General features: G+C 41.9%; 1 protein-coding gene across 4 annotated transcripts in view; it reads right to left on the reverse strand.

Annotated features, from left to right (window-relative positions):
• Positions 1 to 16,594, reverse strand: part of MTDH (metadherin) — a 74,954-nt gene that overhangs the window by 3,855 nt on the left and 54,505 nt on the right. For all 4 annotated transcript variants that reach the window (XM_032248518.1, XM_032248510.1, XM_032248517.1 and 1 more), the window contains 3 exons: positions 15,526 to 15,650; positions 7,978 to 8,085; positions 1,767 to 1,907 (listed from right to left, as the gene is read on the reverse strand). In XM_032248518.1, coding sequence (XP_032104409.1) covers positions 1,767 to 1,907; positions 7,978 to 8,085; positions 15,526 to 15,650 — 374 coding nt within the window. The remainder of the gene's footprint in view (positions 1 to 1,766; positions 1,908 to 7,977; positions 8,086 to 15,525; positions 15,651 to 16,594) is intronic.

Consider the following 16,594-nt stretch of genomic DNA (forward strand, 5'->3'; position numbering starts at 1 on the left):
GACCAGGATGGTCTCGATCTCTTGACCTCGTGATCCACCCGCCTCTGCCTCCCAAAGTGCTGGGATTACAGGCTTGAGCCACCGCGCCCGGCCAATTCAATTTTCATTAATTTTCATATTCTTAAGTTTCATTATGATAGGATTTTTTTTTTGAGACAGAGTTTCACTCTTGTTACCCAGGCTGGAGTGCAATGGTGCGATCTCGGCTCACCACAACCTCCGTCTCCTGGGTTCAGGCAATTCTCCTGTCTCAGCCTCCCGAGTAGCTGGGATTACAGGCACGCGCCACCATGCCCAGCTAATTTTTTGTATTTTTAGTAGAGACGGGGTTTCACCATGTTGACCAGGATGGTCTCGATCTCTTGACCTCGTGATCCACCCGCCTCGGCCTCCCAAAGTGCTGGGATTACAGGCTTGAGCCACCGTGCCCGGCTATAATAGGATATTTTTTATGACAAAGTCTCACTCTGTCACCCAGGCTGGAGTGTAAATGGTGCAATTACAGGTCATTGCAGCCTCAATCTCCTGGGCTCAAGTGGTCTTCCCACTCAGTCTCCCAAGTAGCTGGGACTACAAACACGCACCACTACACCCAGCTAATTTTTCTATTTTTTGTAGATACCAAGTCTAGCCATATTGCCCTGGCTGGTCTCCAACTCCTGGACTCAAGCGATCCTCCCGCTTTGGCCTCCCAAAGTGCTGGGATTATAGGCATGAGCCACTGCACCTGGTTGCTATTATATTGAGATTGCAGGCCATAGAAGGTTCATCATTCAAGAGCCTATAACCAAGTTTTAAACAAATGTTCCACTTTGGGGGGCTGAACCATAGTTATACAATGTACATACGCTGGGGGAAAATGAAACCAATCATATCTTCTCTAAGCCATCTATCCCTTGTATGCCTAAATATTTAAAAGGAGAAAATATAGTAAATGGTTCCTGATTTCACTACTGATAGTTATGTGAGTCTGGGAAAGTTATTCAACTTCTCTACCTTCACTTATAAAATACGTCTTGGCTTTCTCTTGGGGTTGTTTTGAAGACTAAATTAGTCAATATATTTTAAGTGCTTAATAGTGCTTCGACAAAACATTACTTATGATAAAATACTTGAGTCAACAAAACTTTATTATTATTATTATTTTGAGATGGAGTCTTGCTCTGTTGCCCAGGCTGGAGTGCAGTGGTGTGATCTCAGCCCACTGTAACCTCTGCCTCCCGGGTTCAAGTGATTCTCCTGCCTCAACCTCCCGAGTAGCTGAGATTACAGGCGCCCCGCCACTGTGTCTGGCTAATTTTTGTATTTTTAGTAGAGATGGGGTTTCACCATGTTGGTCAGGCTGGTCTTGAACTCCTGACCTGGTGATCTGCCCGCCTCAGCCTCCCAAAGTGCTGGGATTACAAGTGTGAGCCACCTAGCCCAGCCAAAACTTCATTCTTTTTTTTTTTTTTTTTTTTTTTGAGATGGAGCTTCACTCTTTGTTGCCCAGGCTGGAGTGCAGTGGCTCACTGCAACCTCTGCCTCCTGGGTTCAAGTGATTCTCCTGTCTCAGCCTCCTGAGTAACTGGGATTACAGGCACCTTCTACCATGCCCAGCTAATTTTTGTATTTTTAGTAGAGACAGGGTTTCACTCACCATGTTGGCCAGGCTGGTCTCAAACTTCTGACCTCAGGTGATCCACCCGCCTCTGCCTCCCAAAGTGTTGGGATTATAGGCATGAGCCACTGCATCTGGCCAAAACTTTATTATTCTTAAAAATTACCTGGCTATTTTTGACGAGTGCTTCGGCTGGATCACTAGTGCTTATGGTCTTCAAGGAAAAAGCTTTTTCCTGTTTTGGACGGTTTTTAGAGGTATTTGCTGGAAGCTCTTCTCTAATCTCTTTTTCTAATTCTTCTGTGTCCTACAGAGAAAAACAATCTATTAGATTATATAAATCATTCGTTCTTTTTTTTTTTTTTTTTTTTTTTGAGACAGAGTTTCACTCTTGTTGCCCAGGCTGGAGTGCAATGGTGCGATCTTGGCTCACCGCAACCTCCGCCTCCTGGGTTCCGGCAATTCTCCTGCCTCAGCCTCCTGAGTAGCTGGGATTACAGGCATGAGCCACCATGCCCAGCTAATGTTTTGTATTTTTAGTAGAGATGGGGTTTCACCATGTTGACCAGGATGGTCTCGATCTCTTGACCTCATGATCCACCCGCCTCGGCCTCCCAAAGTGCTGGGATTACAGGCTGAAGCCACTGCGCCCGGCTCGTTCTTCCTTAATTAAAATCTATGGCAGTGTATGCCTGTAACCCCAGCACTTTGGGAGGCTGAGGTGGGTGGTTTGCTTGAGCTCAGAAATTTGAGACCCGTCTGGGCAACATGGTGAAACCTTGTTTTGATAAAAATTAGCTACACATGGTGGTGTGCACATGTAGTCCCAGTTACTCAGGAGGCTGAGGAGGGAGGACCACTTGAGCCTGAGAGATGGAGACTGCAGTGAATTGTGACCACATTCCAGGCTGGGTGACTCTGTTTCAAAAAACAAACAAACAAACAAACAAAAACTACAGCCGGGCGCGGCGGCTCAAGCCTGTAATCCCAGCACTTTGGGAGGCCGAGGCGGGTGGATCACAAGGTCAAGAGATCGAGACCATCCTGGTCAACATGGTGAAACCCCGTCTCTACTAAAACTACAAAAAATTAGCTGGGCATGGTGGCGCGTGCCTGTAATCCCAGCTACTCAGGAGGCTGAGGCAGGAGAATTGCCTGAACCCAGGAGGCGGAGGTTGCGGTGAGCCGAGATCGCGCCATTGCACTCCAGCCTGTGTACAAGAGCGAAACTCCATCTCAAAAAAACAAAAACAAAAACAAAAACAAAAACAAAAACTACAAAAGTACAAAAATTAGCCGGGCATAGTGGTGCATACATGCCTTTAATCCTAGCTACTTGGGAGGCTGGAGGCACAAGAATTGCTTGAGCCTGGGAGGTGAAGGTTGCAGTGAGCCGAGATCACGCCACTGCATTCCAGCCTGGGCAACAGAGGGAAACTTTATCTTGAAAAAATCCCACAAAAAAACAAAAGGCACTTCACTTAATGACTTCAAGGAATAAAATGTTTATACATAAGTTAATTGTCTAGATAAATTAAGCTTACATAGTAAAAAGGGCATAGATAGGAAATTCCAATTTTGGCCATGCCACAGTCTAGCTACAAAATCTCAGGGATGGCTAGGTGCAGTGGCTCACCCCTGTAAACCCAGCAGTTTGGGAGGCTGAGGTGGGCAGATCACCTGAGGTCAGGAGTTTGAGACCAGCCTGGCCAACATAGTGAAACACTGGCTCTACTAAAAATACAAAAATTACCTGGATGTGGTAGTGCATGCCTGTAATCCCAGATATTTGGGAGGCTGAGATACGAGAGAATTGCTTGAACCTGGGAGGCGGAGGTTGCAGTGAGCTGACATCTCACCACTGCACTCTGGCCTGGGCAACACTGTGAAACCCCATCTCTACTAAAAATACAAAAATTAGGCCAGGTGTGGTGGCTCATGCTTGTAATCCTAGCACTTTGGGAGGCCAAGGTGAGCAGATCACTTGAGGTCAGGAGTTCAAGACCAGCCTGGCCAACATGGTGAAACCCCATTTCTACTAAAAATACAAAAATTATCTGGTAATGGTGGTATAGGCCTGTAATCCCAGGTACTTGGGAGGCTGATGCAGGAGAATTGCTTGAACCTGGGAAGTGGAGGTTGCAGTGAGCCGAGATGATGTCACTCCAGCCTGGGTGAAAGAGCGAGATCTGTCTCAAAAACACACACACACCTCAGGGACAAGTCACTTAGTTCCCCCAAGCCTCAGTTTCCTCAACTGTAAAGTAAAATTTGTCCTACTGTTTTTTATTTTTTGAGACAGAGTCTTGATTTGTCACCCAGGCTGGAGTGTAGTGGCATGATCTTGGCTCACTGCAACGTCTGCCTTCTGGGTTCAAGCAATTATTCTGCCTCAGACTCCTGAGTAGCTGGGATTACAGGTGTGCACACCATGCCCGGCTTTTTTTTTTTTTTTTTTTTTTTAAGTAGAGGGCCGGGCGCGGTGGCTTAAGCCTGTAATCCCAGCACTTTGGGAGGCCGAGGCGGGTGGATCACGAGGTCAAGAGATCAAGACCATCCTGGTCAACATGGTGAAACCCTGTCTCTACTAAAAATACAAAAAATTAGCTGGGCATGGTGGCGCGTGCCTGTAATCCCAGCTACTGAGGAGGTTGAGGCAGGAGAATTGCCTGAACCCAGGAGGCGGAGGTTGCGGTGAGCCGAGATCGCGCCATTGCACTCCAGCCTGGGTAACAAGAGTGAAACTCCGTCTCAATAAAAAAAAATAAAAAATAAAAAAAAAATAAAATAAAAGTAGAGACGGGGTTTCACCATTTTGGTCAGGCTGGTCTCAATCTCCTGACCTCGTGATCCACCCGCCTCAGCCTCCCAAAGTGCTGGGATTACAGGTGTGAGCCGCCGTGCCAGGCCTTGCCCTAATAATTCTAAAAACCCATACAAGCTTTAAGATTTACATTCTTAGACTTTCAGACTTTTACAAAGTTTCAGTAAAATAATTCTAGAGCACATTATATGCTTAGGTATGTAAAGTAAGCATGAACTAGAATATATTAAATAGAAGCATCACTGTATTGTATCATTCTTTGGCAAACAGATCGATATAAAATGGCTGTTCTTTTTAACAAATGGCCAAGATGATCTTAATGTTCTTCTGATACTGATATTCTATTCTATGATACTTATTCAGGATAGCAGTGGGTTTAGATAGTCAAAATTTTCTATGAATTTAGGCTGAGCAGGTAGCTTTGGAAGTATGTGTGTGAAGCATATAATCTTACAAAGTTTTTCAAAGGTTTGCAATCTTACAAAGTCAGAAGACATCAATTTATTTCCATCCTAAGTTGAACTAAACAGTGAAAGACCCTATCAGCCACACACCAACACTAAAAAGGACTTTAGGTCTGGCGCAGTAGCTTGCATCTGTAATCCCAACACTTTGGAAGCCAAAGCAGGAGGACTGCTTGAGCCCAGGAGTTTGGGGTAGCCTGGGTAGCATAGGGAAACTCTGTCTCTACAAAAAAAAAAAGAAAAAAAGGCTGGGCGTGGTAGCTCACGCCTGTAATCCAAGCACTTTGGAAGCCAAGGCAGGTGGATCACCTATTTTACATTTATTCTAAAAAATTTCTTTTTTAGATGTAAAAAAGATATTTTACAAAAATAGATATTTTACGTCTATTTTAAAAAAATAGACGTAAAATAGATATTTTACATCTATTCTAAAAAATTTCTTTTAAAAGGAACTCAACTAAACCACAATCCACAAAATTATTATTATTATTATTATTTTTTTTTTTTTTGAGACGGAGTTTCGCTCTTGTTACCCAGGCTGGAGTGCAATGGCGCGATCTCGGCTCACCGCAACCTCCGCCTCCTGGGTTCAGGCAATTCTCCTGCCTCAGCCTCCTGAGTAGCTGGGATTACAGGCACATGCCACCATGCCCAGCTAATTTTTTGTATTTTTAGTAGAGACAGGGTTTCACCATGTTGACCAGGATGGTCTCGATCTCTTGACCTCGTGATCCACCCGCCTCTGCCTCCCAAAGTGCTGGGATTACAGGCTTGAGCCACCGCGCCCGGCCTCAAAATTATTATTAGTAAACACTGTAAGTCAAAGAAATTAAAGAAAAACTTGGCTAAAATGGTTCTCAGGTAGTATTACTAACAAAGGATAAATGTCTCATCAGCCAGCTCCAGCTAACAAGAAAAGCATATCTATTTATAGCTATAGTTTGTTCATATCCATTGATCTTAGCTACTTCACAACCTTAATGTCCATCCATTTTTACTACTGAAAAAGCAAGCTAGTATTGATAATAAGCTCATATCATTTATGAGGGTATGTGTTTCCCACAATAAAAAAAGATACCATATTTCCTTAAAAAGCCATGTAGAAACTTTTTCCAAAAACAGTAAGTGCCTGGGTGTGGTGGCTTATGCCTGTAATCCCAGCACTTTGGGAGGCCGAGGCGGGGGGATCACTTGAGGCCAGATCACTTAGACCAGCCTGGCTAACATGGCAAAATCCTGTCTCTACTAAAAATACAAAAGTTAGCCAGGCATGGTGGCGTGTGCCTGTAATCCCAGCTACTCAGGAGGCTGAGGCAGGAGAACTGCTTGAACCCTGGAGACAAAGGCCACAGTGAGCTGAGATCACGTCACTGCACTCCAGCCTAGGCAACAGAGCAAGACTCTGTCTCAAAAAAAAATAAAATAAAATAAAATAAATAAATAGAACAATAAGCTCCCTGTCGCCTACATTTAATTAATTAATTACATTGTTATAGTAAGGAATACAAATATTTTAATAAGTTATAATGTAACAATATTAGTGCTTTAAAAAAATTTTATGCATGTTTCTAATAATATGATACATTTGAAATTAAAACATCTTTTTTTTTTTTCTCACCCAGGCTGGAATATGCATGATTTTGACTCACTGCAAGATCCGCTTCCTGGGTGCAAGTGATTCTCTCATCTCACTTCAGCTTCCTGAATAGCTGGGGCTACAGGGGTATGCCACCACGGCTGGCTAATTTTTGTAGAGACAGGGTTTTGCATTGTTGCCTAGGTTGGCATCTAACTCCTGGACTGAAGTGATCCTCCCGCCTTAGCCTTCCAAGGTGCTGGGATTACAGGTGTGAGCCACCATGCCCAGCTTAAAATTCCATCTTTGATTTCATCTTTACTATAATTTACTTTTTCGCCCCCCAAGATGGGAGAGACCAACGAAAAAGAAAGAAAAGAAAACGTATGAGTGATGGAAAGACAAAATGTATGTTGAATAGATGCCAAAAAGGCAGGAAAGGATACTAAGTGACAACTGGTAAACTCAAAATCAAGTGAAAGACTCCATTTGTTATACATAGGGTGTTTTTTTTTTTTTTTTTTTTTTTTTTTTTTTAAGGGTTTTTCTATTGGTGCTGAATGTTACCTTCCAGTTACTCAAAAGGAATTTTTTTTTTTTTTTTTTTTTTTTGAGACAGTTTTGCTCTTGTTACCCAGGCTGGAGTGCAATGGCGCGATCTCGGCTCACCGCAACCTCCGCCTCCTGGGTTCAGGCAATTCTCCTGCCTCAGCCTCCTGAGTAGTTGGGATTACAGGCATGTGCCACCATGCCCAGCTAATGTTTTCTATTTTTAGTAGAGACGGGGTTTCACCGTGTTGACCAGGATGGTCTCGATCTCCTCACCTCGTGATCCACCCGCCTCGGCCTCCCAAAGTGCTGGGATTACAGGCGTGAGCCACCGCGCCCACCCAAAAGGAATTTTTGTATATGTAAAATACTGTATCTCTTTTCCCATTTCACCATTATATAATAAAAAATGCAGCCAGGCAAGGTGGCTCATGCCAGTAATCCCAGCACTTTGGGAGGTGGAGGCAGGAAGATCATGAGGTCAGGAGTTCGAGATCAACCTGGCCAACATGGTGAAAACCCATCTTTACAAAAGTGCAAAAATTAGCCGGGCAAGGTGGCGCATGCCTGTAATCCCAGCTGCTTGGGAGACTGAGGCAGGAGAATCGCTTGAACCCGGGAGGTGAAGGTTGCAGTGAGCCGAGATTGCGCCACTGCACTCCAGTCTGGGCAACAGAGCGAGACTCCAACTCCCAAAAAAAAAAAAAAAAAAAAAAAAAAGCATGAAAAATTTGGAATTTTACTTTATTTTTGAGTTTAGCAACACCTTTATATGAATTTTTTGAGCAATAACATTTTTATTATATGATATACTAAGTATGTTAAACAGTCTATGACTTTTCAAATAAACATGATGTCTCATACTGTCTCTTTATATATAATTCTTAGCATTTATACAACATCTTTTCACATTTTAAGCAGGAGGTGAGGTGAGTAATGAATGCTTATTGTTTTGATATTTTACCTGTGCATGAGAGTTATCTTCACCTTGCTTCTTCTTTTTCTTTTTTTTCTTTTTAGATTTCCCAGTTGGAAGAGCTCCCTCTCCCTTTTCTTTATCATCATCTGAGACCTTAGGTTAAAAGTAAAAATATTAAAAGAACCAAATGGTTACGTTTTCATTATTTAGAAAATTATTATGAAATAATTTCATTCATTAGGTTCAGTCTTCATTTTCCAAAATCCAAATACAAACTAGTAATAATAAAACTGATCAAGAACTACATATTTAAAAAATAGCAAAATACATGGAACCTCATTCAGTGTGTCTATGTCACCTATCACTCACTACAACATAATTAGAGAGCTGTGCAAACTTTGGTGTTTTAAAAACTCACTGAATAGGTAATTCTATTTTATTCTGAAGTTCAAATGTAGTGAAATTTGCATTAAAATTTATCTGACGCTGTTAAGAGAATGAAACGACAAGCTACACAATGGGGGAAAATATTTGCAAGCCATATAGTTCCATCCACGGAACTAGTATCCATACAATATAAGGAACACTCAAGTTAAAAAAAAAACAAAATCCCCTTAGAAAACATGCAAAAGACATGAACACACATTTCACTCAAGTACACGGATGGCAAAGAAACACACGGAAAAAAGCTCAACTCCATTTGCTATTAGGGAAATGCAGATTAAAGCCACAATGTGTTATCACTATACACCTATTAGAACTGCTAAAATAAAAAACAGTGACAGCTGCAAATTTAGGTAAGGATACAGAAAAAACAGTTTCTTAGAATATTAAAATATGCAATTACCATAATACCCAGCGATTGTTCTCTTGGGCATTTATCCTAATGAAAACTATGTTTAGCCAGAAACTTCTGAAAACCTACATATTTAGTGGTTTTATTCATAATAGTCCCAAACTGGAACGGACTCAAATGTCCTTCAACAGGTAAATGGTTAAAGAAACTGAGGTACATCCAGACCATGGGATATCACTCAGCAGTAAAAAGGTGCAAACTACTGACACATACAAAAACCTGGATGAATATCCAGAGAATTATGTTAAGTGAAAAAAAAAATACCAAGGCCAGGTGCAGTGGCTGAAGCCTGTAATCCCAGCACTTTGGGAGGCCAAGGTGGGTGTATCACCTGAGGTCAGGAGTTTGAGACTAGCCTGACCAATATGGTGAAACCCCGTCTGTACTAAAAATACAAAAATTAGACGGCCATGGCGGCATGCGCCTGTAACTCCAGCTACTCAGGAGGCTGAGAGGGGAGAATTACTTGAACCTGGGAGGCAGAGGTTGCAGTGAGCTGAGATAGTGCCACTGTACTCCAGCCTGGGTGACAGAGCAAAACTCCATCTCAAACAGCCATACCAAAAGGTTATTATGTGTATGTGTATATATTTTATAATTCCATTAATAAAACATTCTTGAAATGATAAATGTTCTGTATCTTGATTGCATCAATGTAAACAGGCCAGTTGTGATAAGTAGTCCCCTCTTATTTGCAGTTCACTTTCTGCAGTTTCAGTTACCTGCAGTCAACCTCAGTCTGTGTGTGTGTATATTTTATAATTCCATTAATAAAACATTCTTGAAATGATACATGTTCTGTATCTTGATTGCATCAATGTAAACAGGCCAGTTGTGATAAGGTGGTCCCCCCTTATTCGCAGTTTGCATTCTGCAGTTTCAGTTACCTGCGGTCAACCTCAGTCTGATATTAAAGTACTTTGAAAAAGAGAAAGTGAGAGATCACATTCATATAACTTTTATTACAGTACATTTTATAACTGTTCTATTTTATGATTACTGTTAACCTTTTCCTATGACTTACTTACTAATTAAACTTTATCAGAGATATGTATAGGAAAAAGCATAGTATATGTAGGGTTTGATACTATCTGTGGTTTCAGCCACCTAGTGGGAGTCTTGGATTGTATCCCCTGTGTATAACTGGTGGTGGGGGCTGGGGATGGGGATGGCTACTGTGCTACTGTACAGTACTATAGTTTTTTTTTTTTGAGATGAAGTCTTGCACTGCCACCCAAGCTAGAGTGCAGTGGTATGGTCTCGGTTCACTGCAACTTCCACCTCCTGGGTTCAACTGATTCTTTGCCTCAGTTTCCCAAGTAGCCGGGATTACAGGTGTCTGCCACCAAGCTCGGCTAATTTTTTTGTATTTTTAGTAGAGACGAGGCTTCACCATCTTGGCCAGGCTGGTCTTGAACTCCTGACCTTGTGATCTACCTGCCTCGGCCTCCCAAAGTGCTGGGATTACAGGCGTGAGCCACTGTGCCCGGCAATACTAATAGTTTTTTAACATGCTACCATGCTGGGGAAAACTGGGTAAAAGTGGTACAGGGGATCACTCTGTTTTATTTCTGTTTGTTTGAGACAGGGTCTTGCTCTGTTGCCCAGGCTGGAAAGCAGTGGTGCTATCAAGGCTCACTGCAGCCTTGACCTCCTGATCCTCTTGCCTTAGCCACCTGAGAGCTGAGACTACAGGCTGATTTTTTTTTTTCTCTTAAAAAATAAATATTAGAGACAGGGGCTTACTATGCTGTACAGGCTAGTTTCAAATACCTGGGCTCAGGTGATCCTCCTATCTTGGGCTCTGGAAGTGCTGTGATAACAAGCATGAGCCACTGTGCCTGGCCTATATTATTTCCTCTAACTGCATTTATATCTAGAATTATCTCAAAATAAAAGGCTTAACTTAAAAAACTGAATTTGAAAAGTAACATCATTGAAAATAGCATTCTGCAGGACAAAAAAATACCTATCAAGTTAACAGTGTTATGTCAGTGTTCATAATGATGCAGAGGCCATAATAATCTTCTCTGTATCTTTTTTTTTTTTTTTTGAGATGGAGTTTTGCTGTTGTTGCCCAGGCTGGAGTGTAATGGTGAAATCTTGGCTCATCGCAACCTTCGCCTCCCAGGTTTAAGCGATTCTCTAGCCTCAGCCTCCCGAGTAGCTAGGACTACAGGCATGCACCACCACGCCCGGTTAATTTTGCATTTTTAGTAGAGATGGAGTTTCTCCATGTTGGCCAGGCTGGCCTTGAACTCCCAACCTCAGGTGATCTTCCCACCTCAGCCTATAGTGCTGGGATTACAGGTGTGAGTCACTGCACCTGGCCACATTTTTTGTTTGTTTGTTTTTGAGATAGTCTCACTCCGTTGTTCAGGCTAGAGTGAAGTGGCTCACTGCAACCTCTGCCTCCTGGGTTCAAGCAAGTCTTGAGCCTCAGCCTCCCGAGGTTGGGATTACAGGCACGTGCCACCGTGCTCAGCTCATTTCTTTTTGTATTTTAGGTAGGGATGGGGTTTGGCCATGTTGGCCAGGTTGGTCTCAAACTCCCAACCCTGGGTGATCTGCCCACCTCAGCCTCCCAAAGTGCTGGGATTATGGGTGTGAGCCACTGTGCATGGTCTCAATTTTAGTGTATGTGCTGCCAAAGTGAGCACTGTAGTTCATTGTTTTTTTTTTTTGTGAGAGAGTTTCACTCTTGTTGACCAGGTTGGAGTGTAATGGCACGATCTCAGCTCACTGCAACGTCTACCTCCCTGGTTCCAGTGATCCTCCTGCTTCGGCCTCCTGAGTAGCTGGGAGGCATGCACCACCACCATGCCCAGTGGATTTTTTTTTGTATTTTTTAGTAGAGATGGGGTTTTACCATGTTGGTCAGGCTGGTCTGGAACTCTTAATCTGAGATGATCTGCCCAGCCTCAGCCTCCCAAAGTGCTGAGATTACAGGCATGAGTCGCTGCGTCCAGCCAGGATTGGTCTTTAAAACAGGATATAGTACTAATGGTAGGAGGAGGGATAAATAAATGCAGAGGGGACAGTTGACAGGCAATATGAAAAGTCAACAGCAGGGAAAGGGGTTTTAGACTGGACCTACAAAAAGGCTTCTTAGTACAATATCTTAATACATAATACCTTACTACATAGTAATCATTCAGATGTTTGTTGGACATTTAACACATAAAACCCATGAAAGGAGTTTAAAGACTTTATCATGCATAATAGGATTTCTTTTTCTAAATATATTCAGATATTATCTTTTACATTTATTTTTTCTCTGTTTTTGTTATTATATCTTGTACATTTCTAAGCAAAGTGAGCTGTCATTAAAATGTTCATCAGTTGGGGAATGGAAAGATGTCATATGTTTATACAATGGCATATTAGAAGTTAAAAATGAACGAAAGCTACATTATTAGCATTACAAATAGAATCTCAAAAACATGCTGAATGAGCAAGTTATAGAAAGATAGAATATGTCATTTATGTAACTTTTACATGTGGATACAAATAAATTTATAGAAAAATTGATTGGATAGACACAGAAGCTGTTCACAATTTTGGTTATCACTAGGAACGCAGTATGAAAATGGGACTGGGAAGCAGTATAAGGGAATTTGAAATATATCAGTAATGTTCTTTTTATTTAAAGATTTAATATACATTTATCAAAATCTCAACTCTTTCATGGGAGTTAAAAGATGTGGAGTTGATTTCAGCATCTTCCCATTAATGAAAATAGTGTTTTGCTATGGGGAACTACATTTCTTGTGTGGTTGGATTATAATGAAGTGATAAGCTGACTGCAGAAGGTCCTTGTGACCTGAGTATCATTCATGAGATGTATCTACTCATATGGGATTTTAATCATTACAAGAGCTTGAAACAGTTTATGGACGAAACGTTTCAAGGCTTCCACAACTGGAAGCCAGCTAGCCTAGACTGAAAATCTCTTAGCTAACTTTGTGCCAGATTTTTTGTTTTTTCCAACTCATTGGAATTTCTGTAAGCTATTTGGTAGTTCAAGAGACTACCAAAATCATCATCATAACTACAGTGCTGAGTAGAGAAACAGCAGTTACTTAGATCATCTCTTCTTGTAAAGATAGTCTAGGAATCTAGGTTGTCATTTGTGAGAGTAAATGAAAAGTACTTTTCCATAGAAAGTTAAATTACATTGTTCACAGGCTGGATGGATCACTTGCGGTCAGGAGTTTGAGACCAGCCTGGCCAACATGGCAAAACCCCATCTCTATTAAAAATACAAAAATTAGCTGGGCATGGTGATGCATGCCTGCAATCCCAGCTACTCAAGAGGCTGAGGAGGAAGAATCACTTGAACCTGGGAGGTGGAGGTTGCAGTGAGCCAAGATCGTGCCACTGTACTTCAGCCTGGGAGACAGAGCGAAACTCCATTTCAAAAAAAAACCAAAAAAACAAAAAAACAGGCTAGCGCAGTGGCTCCTGCCTGTAATCCCAGCACTTTGGGAGGCCGAGGCAGGTGGATCATGAGGTCAAGAGATGGAGACTATCATGGCCAATGTGGTGAAACCCTGTCTCTACTAGAAATACAAAAATTACCTAGGCATGGCGGTGTGCACCTGTAGTCCCAGTTACTAGAGAGGATGAGGCAGAAGAATTGTTTGAATCTGGGAGGCGGAGGTTGCAGTGAGCAAAGATTGAGCCACTGTACTCCAGCCTGGTGACAGAGCATGACTGTCTCAAAGAAAACAAAACAAAATCAATCTATCCACTTGTTAAAGGCTTCTGGATCCTCTTCTGGCACCTTACTCTATCAGTCAAAAATCTTCCCTTTTTTTTTTTTTTTTTTTTTTTTTTTTAAAAGAGATGGGGTCTTGCTATGTTCAAATGATCCTCCTGCCTCAGCCTCCTGAATAGCTGGGACTGCCAGGCATGCATCACTGTGCCCAGACTATGTTTAACTTTTTACTGTATTCTAGATCCTTTCCCTTTGTATTGACAGACATGCTAAAACAGGGATTGGCAAATTACAAATATAGCCCAGCATTAGTTCTTACAAATAAAATTCATTGCCATATCATCTATGGCTGCTTGCTATATAGTTAAGTAGCTGTAATGGAACATACATCTCTTTAATAAAGACTGTGCAGGCCAGACATAGTGGCTTACACCTGTAATCCCAGCACTTTGAGAGGCTGAGGTAGGAGGGTCACTTGAGGCCAGAATTTGAGGACCCCATCAAGGAAGAAAGAAAGAGAAAAAGACTGCTGACCCTACACCGAAATCTCCATACCATTAAAATACAACCCCCACAAGCCCAGCAAAACCATTCCTGATACCACGTGTTGCTATTATTAGAAAGAAAGAAAGAAAAAAGAAAGAATTGCTGACCTTACACCAAATCTTCCCAGTCATTAAAATACAACCCCCACAAGCCCAGTAAAACCATTCCTCATACCATGTGTTGGAAGGGAGGGAGGGAGGGAAGGAAGACTGCTGACCCTACACCAAAATCTCCCCTATCATTAAAATACAACCCCCATAACCCCAGCAAAACCATTGCTGATATCATGTATTGCTATTATCCACTATCTCTCCTCCATTCCTATCCAAATTTATTAGCACTTTTTTTGAGACAGTCTTGCTCTGCTGCTCAGGCTGGAGTGCAGTGGTGTAGTCTCAGTTCATTGCAACCTCCATCTCCCAGGTTCAAGCAATTTTCCTGCCTCAGCCTCCCCAGTAGCTGAGATTATAGGTGTGTACCACCACACCCAGCTAATCTTTTTTTTTTTTTTTTTTTTTTTTGGAGACGGAGTTTCACTCATGTTACCCAGGCTGGAGTGCAATGGCGCGATCTCGGCTCACCGCAACCTCCGCCTCCTGGGTTCAGGCAATTCTCCTGCCTCAGCCTCCTGAGTAGCTGGGATTACAGGCACGTGCCACCATGCCCAGCTAATTTTTTTGTAGTTTTAGTAGAGATGGGGTTTCACCATGTTGACCAGGATGGTCTCGATCTCTTGACCTCGTGATCCACCCACCTCGGCCTCCCAAAGTGCTGGGATTACAGGCTTGAGCCACCGCGCCCGGCCGCTAATCTTTTTTTTAATTTTTATTTTTTGTTAAAATAAAGACGGGGTTTCACCATGTTGGTCAGGCTGGTCTTGAACTCCCGACCTCAGGTGATCCACCCGCCTTGGCTTCCAAAGTGCTTGGATTACAGGCGTGAGCCAGTATTTTTAGTAGAGACGAAGTTTCACCAGTTGGCCAAGCTGATCTTGAATTCCTGAACTCAGGTGATCCACCGGCCTCGGCCTCCCAAAGTGCTGGGATTACAGGCGTGAGCCACCATACCTGGCCTGTTATTAGCACTTTTTATTCCTCATTCACTCAATTTACTGCAATACAATTTCTATTCCAAAAATTTTAATAAAACTGTTTTAAATTAGTGGAAAGCAAATTCAATAATATTTATCAGTCCTGCTGTTACTAATTGGTTTGCTGTTTCTGATGCTGTTATTGTCTCCCAGACCCTCTCAATTGTGTCAGCCTCTGTGACCCAGAATTCTCCTTCAGTTGCTTTATTTTATAAATAGAGATGGGGTCTTGCTATGTTGCCAAGGCTGGCCTTGAACTCCTGGGCTCAAGCAATTCTCCTGCTGCAGCCTTCCAAAGTGGTGGCATTATAGGCGTAAGCCACCATGCCCAGCCTGTCTCTTCCATTAACAAATAAACACCCAGCAATCTCTCCTACTCACCTTTTGATCATCAGGAATTGGTTCCTGGGACTTTAGAAGTGAAGCTCTTTCTTCATCTACCCAATTGCCCCACTCTTCTGCTGGTGCATTCCAATCAGAGTTGGGATCAGCAGAAGACAGACCATCTAAAATTCAACAGTGTGAATTAGGTATCTTGTCATTTTTGCCATAAAGTAAAAGGCAAAAACTAAAAATTCCTTATGTTTAGCTCAGTTGTAATTTTAAGCTATTGTTCTGCCTCCCAAGCACATTTTAAGAACCAGAAAAAAAACAATAACATGAAGGTAACAATCTTTATTCAACTTCTGCTAGGCATATCATATGGGTAAGTGGAATTTCTAAGAAGTTCCAGAAAATTTATTAGCCATTTGATTTCACTCTCTCTGCTTCCTTTGTTATCAGTTTTCTAAATTTCTTTATCCATTTTTAACTTGGTCTAGGACCTGGTTGTTTTCTACTCTGATTATCACAATATTTTTGTAATTTATTTATTTTCTAGAGTACAGAATTAATTCTTAACAGCAGTACCAAAATTATACTCCCTACCTGTCATTTTATACTACAACTCTCCTATCCTTATGAGCTTTTCAAAATTAGGTTCTTCAGATTCACCAACTCATGACAATATTCAATCTCTTATTTTTCTCCCCCTCTTTTAATACTTAACCTGTACCTTCTTATATTTTTCAGATCATTCAATGTGCCTTTTATTCAATCACTTCAAAAGCATTTGAATAACTTTCAGGGCTTCAATCATCATTTATTCTCAAAAATAAATTTTATTCTAGACTTCTAGATCCCTTTCTCTCACTATAGAAGTCAATCACGAGGTCAGGAGATCGAGACCATCCTGGTCAACATGGTGAAACCCCGTCTCTACCAAAAATACAAAAAAATTAGCTGGGCATGGTGGTGCGTGCTTGTAATCCCAGCTACTCAGGAGGCTGAGGCAGGAGAATTGCCTGAACCCAGGAGGCGGAGGTTGCGGTGAGCCGAGATCGTGCCATTGCACTCCAGCCTGGGTAACATGAGTGAAACTCTGTCTCAAAAAAAAAAAAAAAAAAAAAGA

This window comes from Sapajus apella, unplaced genomic scaffold (assembly GCF_009761245.1).
Source record: "Sapajus apella isolate SASKATOON/1434 unplaced genomic scaffold, GSC_monkey_1.0 scaffold3, whole genome shotgun sequence".
NCBI lineage: Eukaryota > Metazoa > Chordata > Mammalia > Primates > Cebidae > Sapajus > Sapajus apella.